The 12,123-nt window shown below is 45.6% G+C and overlaps 1 protein-coding gene across 2 annotated transcripts in view; it reads right to left on the bottom strand.

Moving 5' to 3' along the window:
* EIF2AK1 (eukaryotic translation initiation factor 2 alpha kinase 1) overlaps positions 1 to 10,672 on the bottom strand; it is a 37,747-nt gene extending 27,075 nt beyond the window's left edge. For both annotated transcript variants that reach the window (XM_019512872.1, XM_019512871.1), the window contains exons 1-7: positions 10,524 to 10,672; positions 7,148 to 7,306; positions 6,315 to 6,451; positions 5,884 to 5,915; positions 4,234 to 4,333; positions 2,526 to 2,606; positions 1,000 to 1,099 (exon numbers count right to left, since the gene is read on the bottom strand). In XM_019512872.1, the coding sequence (XP_019368417.1) occupies positions 1,000 to 1,099; positions 2,526 to 2,606; positions 4,234 to 4,333; positions 5,884 to 5,915; positions 6,315 to 6,451; positions 7,148 to 7,306; positions 10,524 to 10,656 (742 nt within the window). In that variant the 5' untranslated portion in view covers positions 10,657 to 10,672. The remainder of the gene's footprint in view (positions 1 to 999; positions 1,100 to 2,525; positions 2,607 to 4,233; positions 4,334 to 5,883; positions 5,916 to 6,314; positions 6,452 to 7,147; positions 7,307 to 10,523) is intronic.
* Between the last annotated feature and the right edge of the window lie 1,451 nt (positions 10,673 to 12,123).

The following is a 12,123-nucleotide window of genomic DNA, read 5'->3' as shown; positions in this document are numbered from 1 at the left end:
GCTGAGAGAACAAGGTGATGCAAGAGAAAGGAAAACTAGAAGATATACACAGTTAAAACAGTAAGGTGAATCAGTCTCCTCCTGTCATTTTCAGACAGGTACTGATGTCTCAGAATCAGAATCTGCCACCAGGGAATGCAGAAGCCATAGAAAAGATCTAAATCAGATCACTAAAGATTTTTAAAACCCCTACCATGGAGGGCAAAAGAGGTAGCCATGAAATATTTCTAGATTGCTTCAGTTGTGAAGCAATGAAGAGCAGAAAAAGGAGTGTATTGAAAAGGATCTCCAGGCTCCAACACAGATTTGACACTAAAACTTGTTAGCAAATTCAACTTCTTCAGTAGAGAGCCAGAGAGCAGCTAAGGAATCAGCATGGAGCCAGAGAGCAGCAGGACCCAGTACAGAGCCAGAAAACCGCAAGAGTATCAGCACTGGATCTCACTGCTGCCTGGCTCTGACCTAAATCCCCTACCCTGGCTCTGCCCTGAGATCCTGCATTGCTCCTTGGCTCCCTGCTAAGCCAGGGAGTGACAAGAGACCCAGAGTAGAGCCACCCTGGAGAGTAGCATGCAGCAGTGGGGGAGGTAGGTGGCAGGGATGGGGGAGGGCAAGTGGCTAGCAGGCAGGTGTTGGGGGGTGGCAGCACAGGGTGGGGAGCATGTGGCATGGGGACAAGGTGTGGGGTCTGGGGTCAGACTGCAAGACCTCCTTGCCACTTACCTACCCATTGCTTGCCCTCCAGCTTCTGTTTTCCTTGCTGCAGCTGGGTGGGGGGGAGATTTAAGATGAAGCTCCAATTTTTAGATTCCTTACATGGAAAATTATAAGAAATTTATAATGTTCCATGTATAGAATCTAATTTGGGGGGTCGTCTTAAATTCAAAGTTGCCTTAGTTTGGCTGACTACATTATTTGGAAAAGTCTACAGTTCCCCTGCCAAATAATAACGCAGATTGCATAAACAGATCAGAATTACTAACAATTACGTGTACTCCCCTTTTGAGCATCCTGGGTGAACATGTTCTATCCAAGCAGTGTGATAACCTACAATATTAGAATGTTGCAAACCAGCCAGCACTTTAACCTCTCGTAGTACCTAAAAAAAAAGCAAAGTTTATGAACTTCTTACACTCCCCATAAAAAACAAATGCAAAAAGGAATAAAAAGTAATGATTTTCCACATAAAATTATTTTACCCATTATTGTAACTTAAGAGTTGCCAGAAAAATTACAACAGTAAAGATCTCAACATTCTCATTGAATTAGGAAATTCTTAAGGTGCTTGGGACATCTTGCAAACTACTAGGCTCAGACTGGGAATAAATACAGCTACATTAAGAGAAGTACAGGTACTCCTTGCTTAATGTCATAGTTATGTTCTTGAAAAATGCAACTTTAAGCAAAACGATGTTAAGCAAATCCAATTCCGTCACAGTAGTTACTTACTAGCAGGTGGTGGCCAAACAACGTTATAACCGAACACTGCAGGACTTTAAACAAGTATGTTCTCTAATAGATCAACAACATAATAATGAAACATTAACCGGGACAACATTAAGTGAGGAGTACATGTAAATCCTTCCTGTTCAGAAGAATGTAATATACCAGTCTTATTGGAATCATACATTCAAAGAAAGTTAAAGCTGGAAGGGACCTCATGAAGTCATCTAGTCCAACCTCCTGCTCAAAGCAGGGCCAGTCCCAACTAGACCATCCCAGTCAAGGCTTTGCCCAGCCAGGTCTTAAAAACCTCCAAGGATGAAGCTTCTACCACCTCTCTGGGTAATCTGTTCCAGTGTTTTACCACCCTGCTAGTGAGAAGATTCTTCCTAATATCTAACCTAAACTTCTCTTGCTGCAACTTAAAACCATTGCTCCTTGTCCTGTCATCTGCCAGCACTGAGAACAATTTACCTCCATCCTCTTTGTAACGCCCCCCTTCAGGTAGTTGATGGCTGCTATTAAGTCCCCTCTCAGTCTCTTCTTTTCTAGACTAAATAAGCTCAGTTCCCTCAGTCTTTTCTCATAAGTCATGTCCCCCAGCCCCCTCAACATTTTTGTTGCCCTCCACTGGACTCTCCAATTTGTCCACATCTTTTCTGTAGTGGATGGCCCAAAACTGAACAGTTCTCCAGATGTGGCCTCACCAGTGCTGAATAGAGGGGAATAATCACTTCCCTTGACCTGCTGGCAACACACCTACCAATGCAGCCAAGTATACTGTTAGCCTTCTTGGCAACAGGGGCACATGGTCGGCTCAAATTCAGCTTATTGTTCACTGTAAACCCCATGTCCTTTTTTGCAGAGCTGCTGCTCAGCCATTCAGCCCCCAGCCTGTACTGGTGCAGGGGACTGTTCCGTCTTAAGTGCAAGACTTTGCACTTGTCCTTGTTGAAGGACAATGCCCGACATGCCTGCTTACTGTTTTGGCATAAGCATCATTAAGGATATTACTAAATGATATTAGGAACTAATTTATAGTAGGCAGCAAATCACTGTTTCAATTCAGGAAAAAATCATACCTTCATACAATCCCTTTTTGTAGCCTTTTTAATAAGTATTTTTTTGACAGCATAGAATTGACCATCTAATTTGTTTCTGACCTGAAAATAATTTTGAAAAGAACAAGGTTAGATATAATAAACTTTAAAAAATTTAGAACAACAAAAAATCATTTGACCAACAGACTCCTAAAGGCTAAATTCTATTCTCCTTTTTCAGACAACTTCTCAATGATATCAACAAAGGTATTCAGGATTTAGTCCAAAGGGTCTAAGGAAAGGGTGCCAAGTTTTGCCCAGTTTTCAGTAGTATGAGGATTTAATTCAAACTGCATGTGACTAAGGGGACATGTCTACAGTTGTCTTACTTTTCAATATAGAGTTTTGCCCAATTTTATTATAAGTCATAATCCTCAACATGATCCATGTAGTTGAATCAATAATATACTGAGGAGGTTTTTTTTAATTGTTTGGAGGCTGTAATATTGTACAGAAAAAATATAAAATTATTTCCTGCTGTTTATGATAATGCAACTAATTATAAAACACCTTAACAAATAACCAGTTACATGAGTCTGAAACAAATACCTTAATTTTTCTAAAAGATATCTAAAAGACATCTTTCTATATGTTTGTCTAATAGTAGTTATATACCATTGGTTGACACAGACCATTTTTTTTAAAGCAGCCAACATTTGGTTAAAAAAAAAATCAGCTTCCGTACTTAATTTAAAATAAGTATATCAGAACACTTCTTATCAGATTTTTTTACTATTCCCTGAATAAAAATTAGGCTGCACACATGGGTAAAATTCTCAGTATATTATATAAAAATCCATCAAGGCCCTTACAGCTCTCTTTTGAATCAAAAAACAAGAAACCCTTAAATGTAACTGGCTCATATTTGTTTCAAGGCAGGAATGTCAAATTCATCTGGCCCTCATGAACCAAATGAAAGGCATGGGACCAGTCTACAGGCCAGTTTAGACCCACAGACAGGCCCCACACCTCACAGCTGGCACAGAGGGCCAGTCCACCATGGGCACCTCATGCAGCATATGTCCTGGACCAGACTGGTGCACTACATGCAGTATGCGCTGCCCCAGTCCAGGGCTTGCACATGAGCCCTACACCCAGACTCATACATAAGGTCTGTCTGTGGGCCTAATCTGGAAACAGTCTGGGAGCCAGCACAGAGCCAGTCTGGCAGGGTACCACATACAGCGCATGCCCTTGATCATCCCCCACTGCTACAACAGCACACATGTCTGGTCCAGCCCTGCACACCACAAACAGTACATACCAGCCTGGGGCTCATGCTGCATGCATGTCAGTCACGGAACACATGCTGCATACGGTGCCTGCACTGGACCAGCCCTACACACTAGCTCTTGTATGTACAGACAGGATGTGAGAGTAATCCAGACCAACCCCAGAGCCAGCAGGCAGGGCCAGTCCAACGTGGGTGCCACGTGGAACAAATGCCCTGAACTGGCCACAGCACTAAGTCCAGCTCCATGTGCCACATGCAGTGCATGTGATCAGGGCCAGAGAATACCACACTTGGCATGTGGGATCATTCCAAGACCCACAAGGCTGGACCCTAGGGTTTCATTAGCCAAATCTTTGACACCCTTGTTTTAAAAGCAGATAAACTATTCCTCATCTCACAGAAAACATAAACAACATTTAAGTCAGCAGATACTTTGTCCTTGTATACTCTGTATACCTTGTATACTTTGCCATACCCTCCTTTTCCGAGCCTTGCAATCTCCTCAAATTCATTTAAGTAACGTGAAGTCTGTGCTTCAAAGACAGCTTCTTTTTCCCTAATCAAAAATGTTTTGATTGATTAAAACAAAATTGAAACTTATAACTCAGATAGGTATACATTATGAGTAGCAATGACATAGAAGTATAATTTACATTAGGAAAGAAACTCTCAAATACTGAACATGATGGAATTAATAAAGTCTGATAAAACACATAAAAGTGTAGAAAGCAATATTTGCATCAGTAACTAGAACCCCCCCACACACACAAATTACCAATATTGCAAACAGCAAGAAACTAACATTCTTTCAAAATAAAGGATACTGCCCTCATGAGATAAAAATGAATCCTACATTAACTATAATTTCATTTTTGTTATATTTATCATTAAGTAGTAAATTACAAAAGGTCCTGTGCATTTTACACATATAGAAATGTCTTAGTAAGATGGGGCTTCCCAATCAATTTCTGTCAAGTAGGGATGCAAGCTCTGAGTAGGGTGTTTAAATACGACTTATCTTTGCAAAACAGTAGAGTGATAATTAGAAAAGCAATGCTGTTTATTTTATGAAGCCCAATGTCAGCAATACCAATTTTCCCAAAAAGATTTCACAGCAGCTTTTGTGTGTTGTGAAGCAAACTTACTAATCCTACCAAAGATGATGATTATAAATGCACCTCACACTTCAGGGCTATAAGCCAGTTCCCTGTAGGAATCAGTAAGGAATTTTCTTCTCCTCATAAATAATTTGGCTTCTGAGGATGTGAATTTGCTTTCCTCTAATGCATGAAAGCCTGGCTGTGGTGTGAGTTGGAATAAAGAATGGCACCAGTCAAGAGAATCCTTTCAGGCAAGGCTGTCCAACTGGTGCCCCACGGGGTGCATCTGACCTACAAGGGGATTACATGTAGCCCATGGGCTCCTCCACGGCTGCCATTCCCCTCACTGCACCTGCTGCTGCAGCAGCCAAGTCTCTGAGGCAAGGCAGTATGGCTGGAAGGAGCCCGGTGAGCCTGTGCCCACAGTAGGGTGGGAGGACAAGGGGAATGATGATGGGGGACTTGTTTAGCCCACATGGTTGTACAAAGTGGGGAGGCAGTTTGTGTTGCCTGCATGGTAGGGTTCCCTGGAAGCTCATGTGGTGTGTGGCCCCTGGCTGCTTAGAAGTCTGACAGCCCTGCTTTTAGGTATCTGGTTATTCTCTCTCACTTACGGCTGCTGACAACCAGATTTGAGGTTGGAGGTTAAACTTTCCTACGTTATACCAGCAGGGAACTTGAGGTTTTCATACCGGCACAAATATGGGGAGGGAACCAGACCTCTTTTTGCTCCAAGTTCTGCTTGCAAATCCCTCTCCATGGCAGGGCACCACTGCCCCCACTACAGCAGGGCAGTCCCCATAAAGGGCACATTCCTTTACAGCAGGATGTCCCACCCACAGGAGCCACATGTACGGCCAGCCATTCTACATGCATCTGTCCACACTATAGGGTTTTCACCTTCATCCATCATTCAGTGTTTTTACATTAGGCTGAATTCTGTTTTCTGGAATGCATAGCTTCAGACACTTATTTTATTACTTAGCACAGCACTTTGAATACATACCCAGCTGTATGGGAATCTCCATTTTCAAGGTCCTACAAATAAACAATATCCAATTTAAAAAACCCACAAACAGTAAGTAATCTAGCACACAGTTAAGCATGCTTCTTTATACAAGTAACCCAAGCAACAGGGCAGAAACCCCAATTATCATCTTAAACTTCACTAAGAAAGAATTAACATTTAAAAAAATAGTTTGTCCAAATTTCTGTATGAATAAAAATAAAACTTTGACTTAATAAAGCAAGAGTGCTATGGATTTTACAAGCTTCTGTTTAAATCAGACACTTATTCTTGTCCAACTTAAGCATTCTTTTGTATGAATATTGAAAGCACATGATTTGGTAGGAAAATGGCTTCACAAAGAAAGTCACTTTAGAAAGTCTAATACACAGACTCAGTAACATAAGTTATTGACATCTGCAAAAGCTTACCCCATTAAGTGTTTGTTGATTAGCTGCTTTCATTAATTCAGTAATGGCTTTATTATGATGCAGTCTTAAAGTACTAAATTCATCACAGAAAGCAAAAGAGGAAAGCAGGCCCATTCTAGTAAATGTGTGACCGAGTACTGTACAAAGGAACAGAATAAAGAATATTTTAAAGAAAGTCTGAACAAAGGCCTACAATTGTAAATAGTATACTCAGGTCATAAGTAATCCTAATTATTCATAAGCCCTACTTACCCTTTATAGTGATCAGCTAAATCAATGAACATTAATGAAAGTTAGATGCCCATCTCCATCTGTACTTTTCTCCCTACCCTATAAATAATTATAAACAAAGTCCTTTGTGAACCTATACTTGTCTCTTTGCATTGACACAGATCCAAAAAAAATCAATATAAAAATACACCACCTGTGAGTATTTATAAGCATTTGGGGCTATGCTCTTTATTAAAAAGATATGTGTCTTATTATAAAAACTGAAAACAACATGGTTTAGTCACTACTGGCTTTGGGGAGAATTTGATATTACAGGAAAAGGCTTCACACACCACCTCTTTTTTAACAAGAATGTGATGTTTTTGAAAGATTGTGGATCTGAAAAATCAAATGTTTTCTAATACTTTTTCTCCTCACTCATCCCTATCAAAACTAACTACAGCTGACCACTAGTAAAGGCCCTTCCCTAAATGCAAAATTATTGTATTTTCCCATATACAACATGTCACCTTGTTTTTGAAAGAAAAAAAAGAGTAATTAAAAAAGTGGTACATACAGGTATGTATAACAGTAAAGTAAAAACTGTATTTTATCTTACTGACTTTTGAACAAATGTCTTGAACGAACAGGATTTTGTGTATACATGTGGCAGAGATGTTCTAGTAGAGAAACCATCAGAAGTTGGTTTGCAACTGTAGAGGTGAAATGTATTAATTTTTTTGAACCATTCACAACTGGAAGTTCACTTGGGAGATCAGATTCTGAAAAGAAAAAACAAACACTTAACAGAAACCTGGATGCCACAATAAAAATAAAACTTGAGCCAGCAGATTAGCTGCAGAAATACAAACTTAGCTAACAAAAGTGTGCAGGTAAAACATAACTGGATTAGTGGGGCAGCACTTTTTTTATGAAATGAAGATACTGTGCTAACTACTAAAAGACCAGCATTGTCTAGGAATATGAAATATGTAAAGCATTTTGATCATTAGAAATCAACAAATGTGTTCTGAAAGAGACCAGGCAAATACTATTTGTTTTTAAAGGCTTCACTTAAGAAGACTTAAGAAGAATCTCATCTAAGAGTGGTGCCCAACCTTCCAGCCCTGCAGGCCAGACAAATGGCGTTGGGTCACTTCATGGGTCAGATCCTGTTCTGTACAAAGTCAGCATATAGGGTTGGTTCATGGGTACAGTCCAGTGCACCGACCCAGCCCTAAACCCTGGATCTGACCCTGTGCATCAGATGGACCATGCGCTGACACAACTCCAGGTATAGGGCCACGTTACCTGGCTTGTGAAGCTCTCCATAGATGCAGAAATTTGGCAGCACAGAAGTAGCAACTAATAATGCCGCTGCTGCCACCAAATTTCCAGACCTGTGCAGAGCTCTGTGGTCCAGATGACATGGCTCTCTGGGCCAGAGGTTGAGTACCACTACTCTAAAATATTTAGTACAATATTTATAAGTCATTCACATTGAAAGTCTAACAAAGCATATATGCCTCCCCATGATTAGAAGTGCATTTTTTTAAATAAAAATAACAGATCTAGTAGGGATTGTACAACATGGCTACAGACATTCATCTAACTAAACCTTCCTTATCAAACAAATGGCTACTCTGGGGGGGAAAAAAAAAATAAGTTCAAGAGCCTAGGTTTTCAAATGAAACACAAAGTAATTAATTTAAAATCTTAATTGCAAAATTTTTAGTTGCCAAAAAAAAAAAAGCCAGTAGAATGGTAGGTTGTATTAATAGGAGTGTCACTTGCAAATCAAGGAAAGCAATTCTTCTGCTCTATTCAGCACCGGTGAGGCCTCACCTGGAGTAACTGTGTCCAGTTTTGGGCCCTGCACTTTGAGGCTGTGGACAGATTAGAAAAAGTTCAGCACACAGCAACAAAAATGATTAGGGGCCTTTGGAGGCAAGACTTATGAGAAAATGCTGAAAGAAGTAGAGTTACTTAGTCTGGAGAAGAGAAGACTGAGGAAGGATTTGGTAACATTCTTCAAATACCTAAAGGGCAATTTTGCTGGTTGCTACATGTCAGGGTTTTTATTTAGGGGTGCACCGATAAAGATTCTTCTTGGCTGACACCAACAGCCAATTATTCACCAGGCATATCAGCTGATACCACAGCCGGCAGCATGGAGAGCAGCACTTTCAGGTAAGTCTGTGGAGGGGAAAAGGCATGGGGGGTGCAGATCAAGTCCCCCATGGTGAGGGAAGAGAGTGGGGCAGGGGCAGGGCAATGAATGAGACCCTGGAGGAACGGGACGGAGCTGTGGGTGGCTTGTCTGGGAGATCACTGTCCCAGCATTAAAAAATGGCAGTGGAGGTGCTTGAACTAAACCTCATCGAATGGCTGGGGCAGGGGGTGCAGCTCAGCCAGCGCAAGGTTCCTGTAGCAAAGACAACAGGGCAAAGAGCCCCAAGCCCACCTCTGCCCTTGCCCTGGCTCAGCTCCACTCCAGTTATAAATGTCCCAGTGCTTAAAAATGGCGGCAGCAGCACTTGAACTAAAGCTCATTCTGTGAGCTCTAGTTCAAGTGCTCCCGCTGCCATTTTTAAATGCTGGGATGATGATCCTCTGGACAAGCCACCCACAGCTCCGTCCCGTTGCCCCAGGATTGCATTCATGCCCCAGTCCCACTCCCTCCCTCACTGTGGGGGCCTCAATCTGCCCCAACACACCCCTTCCCTCCCGGTGACTCATCAGCAGGATGCTGCTCTCCAAGCCGCTCAACTGCATATCGGCAATCGGGTCAGTATTGACTGATACGGATGGTTAGTAATTAGCCATAAGTATCAGCCAAAAATATCTTTAGCGCTGCACAGCTAATATTTATTGGTACATTACTGACTACCCCGGCCAAAAAAAGCTGACAGCTGACAATGTTAATTTTCCTCTTTACAGAAACAACTTTGACAGAAGGAGGACCCTGGCTGTTGTGCCCCCTTCTTTACAGAATCACAGAAAAGTAGGGCTGGAAGGGACCCTTATACGTCACCTATGTCCTGACACTTCCAGCCCTACTTCTCTATAGGTCTTCTAGGCCAACCCGCTGCCTCAGGTGGGATCATCCCCATCCAAACCATCCCATACAATCCACAACCTAAACTCTCCGTAAGATTACAAATCAACCCCGGATGCAGCACAGACCTAACACCTGAGCACAGGAAATGCAGGGGAGCCACAGCAGCCAACATCCTGCTTCTCTGAAACGCTGGCAGTAAATGCTCGAGAGATCCCACGGAGGGAGCCACGCGACCCCCCAGACAAGGTCACCAGAAGGCCTGTGGCAGGTTGGGACATTACCTCTCATGTTGTTAGGATTGACAGTTACACGAAGCATTCAGATTATGAATCTTTATACAATGGTTTGGAGAGGGATGATGCTGCTCTGGGTGGGGGCGACGCCTAGAGAAGCAGGGCTGGAAGGGACTTCCATGATCCAGGGCTTTTCTGCACGGCCGCAGGGACTGAACTCGGAGTCACGGCCTCAAGCTGCGTCAGAAGACGCTTCGGTCGCAGGCGGTCGCCTAGGAGGGTGCTGCCACTGCAACAGGCCAGCAATCTTTATTTGCCCTTGGACATTTTCAAGAGCAGGCTGGCTGGGGAGGTCCCCTGCAGCCCTGCTTTCTTAGGATCCTAAATCCTTCTCTTGAGGGGCTGTCACGAGTCACAACATATCGGACTCCGTGGCTGGCCTTCCTTGAGATTCAAACACTTGCTTGGGGGGTGGGGGTGCAGACCCCCACGGGACTGCCACCCCCGACCCGAAGGGGACATGCTTTTGACAGAAATAAAAGAAAGCCCAGAGGAGGGGAGGCGAAGCCAGGCAGACGGGGAAGAACCGGAGGCAGGACTCAGCTCCGCGGGGTGGGAGACAACAGGCTGGCGGGAATGGCGGGAAAGGCGCAGCCTCCCTCACGGATCATGGCGGCCCTTAGGCGGCCCCCCCGGCCCTCTCACCGTCAAACTGCGGCTCCAGCCCGTCCTCGGGGAACTCCACCACTGGCGGCGGCAGGCGGGGCAGGGCGGCTGCCAGCCACAGCCCTCGCTCCCCCGAGCCGCCGCCGCCGCTGCTGCCGCCGCCTGGGAGCATGGCCAGGCCGACCTGGCTCCTTCGCAGATCCTTCCGGGCCGCGCTCGCCCCCTACAGGGGGCCTGGCCCGCGGGGCCCACCCGGGCCTGTCCCGGCCCAGACCCGCCTCGTCCGGTCAAGCTGCGACCCGGAGACGACGGCGCTTGTCCCGGCTCGGGGCTGAACCTTGCAACAAGCAAAGATCCGCGACGACTACACGTGACAGCCGGCTTCGGCCGACTGCGCTTTACTGACTACACAGGGAAGAAGGAAGGAGGGGTGGGGGGAAGGTCGCTAGTGATTTGCGGTTTTTAGAAAACGGGAGAGAAGAGAAACTCGATGCAGGCCCCATCCCCTCCGGGAGCAGCGTAATGAGGCTCGTTCCCCTGGGGCTCGACTGGCGCATTGCAAAGTGCTCATTAGGGCGCATTTGGCAGGACGCCCTAATTGTACTGGGGCTAATGGCTTGTGTCTTTTCACAGCCGTGGCAGGGCTGCAGGCGGCTCCCAGGGGTGGCCCAGCCAGAGCTGCTGTCTTCAAGCAGGGCCTGTTTGTGGTCTGAATAGTACTGTTTAAAAATGGGAAGTCTTTTTTTTTTAAAAAAAAAAAAAAAAAAAGAATTTTGTCATGTACCCAGCCAAATCCATGACTCAGTCCAGAACCATAAGCGGCCCTACAGCCGCCAAACATCCTCCACCCGCACCAGGGGCTTCAGATATTTCCAAAGTCTTTTCCCACATCTTACATGCGGGCCCAAGCGCGGAGGCTCAGGGTTCAGATGCCCCAAGTGTCGCCTGTCCTCATCCAAAGGGCCACAGGAGCAAGCTAGTGGGGAGCCTCCCGTTTCTGTAAAGTGGGCTTTAACCCCAACACCTCGGCAGTGGGTACTAAACCAGCCGGAAGAGCAGTGATCCCCAGGAAACCTGCCCTTGTGGGCCCAGGTACAGGGTGTTTCCCCAGTGCCCTTGCACAGGCCAGGCTTGGCACTACTCTGCATCAGCTTTGCCCACACAGGTCACTTGTGGCTCGTGGCATCGACAGGTCAGCAGCCCCGTGTGTCCGGCTGGGCAAAGGCATTTTGCTTGTCACTTGAACCTCGGGGAAGGGGCCGGGCCCCGGCGCTTCCCCACCATCACCCCTGGCACGCCAGCACCCTGCCAGTCCAGGCTGTGGGCCAGAAACGTTGCCGGCCCCTACCACGGAGCCTAGCTGAAAGACAGCATCGAGAGGCGCTCTCCTGCCGGATGCAGACGGGCTCCCCGTGGGCTGGGGGTTAGTCTGGGCAGCATAGCAGGGACGGGCTGGGTGGGCTCCGCGGACCCACGTCAGTGCAGGGAGGATAACGCTGACTCCCAGGAGCAACCCCGACTGTGGGTGAATCCTCCCCAGAGCACACACCGTCCACGCTTTCCCCCGCGCTGGATGGTCCCACCCCCGGAGCACGACCCGCCCCGCCCGGTTCCCGCGCGGCCCAGGGGCGGGTCGGAT

Source organism: Gavialis gangeticus, unplaced genomic scaffold (assembly GCF_001723915.1).
Source record: "Gavialis gangeticus isolate Ggan-Ray unplaced genomic scaffold, GavGan_comp1, whole genome shotgun sequence".
Lineage (NCBI taxonomy): Eukaryota > Metazoa > Chordata > Crocodylia > Gavialidae > Gavialis > Gavialis gangeticus.
The sequence above is the reverse complement of the archived record's forward strand: the minus strand, read 5'-3'. Positions and strand labels throughout refer to the sequence as shown.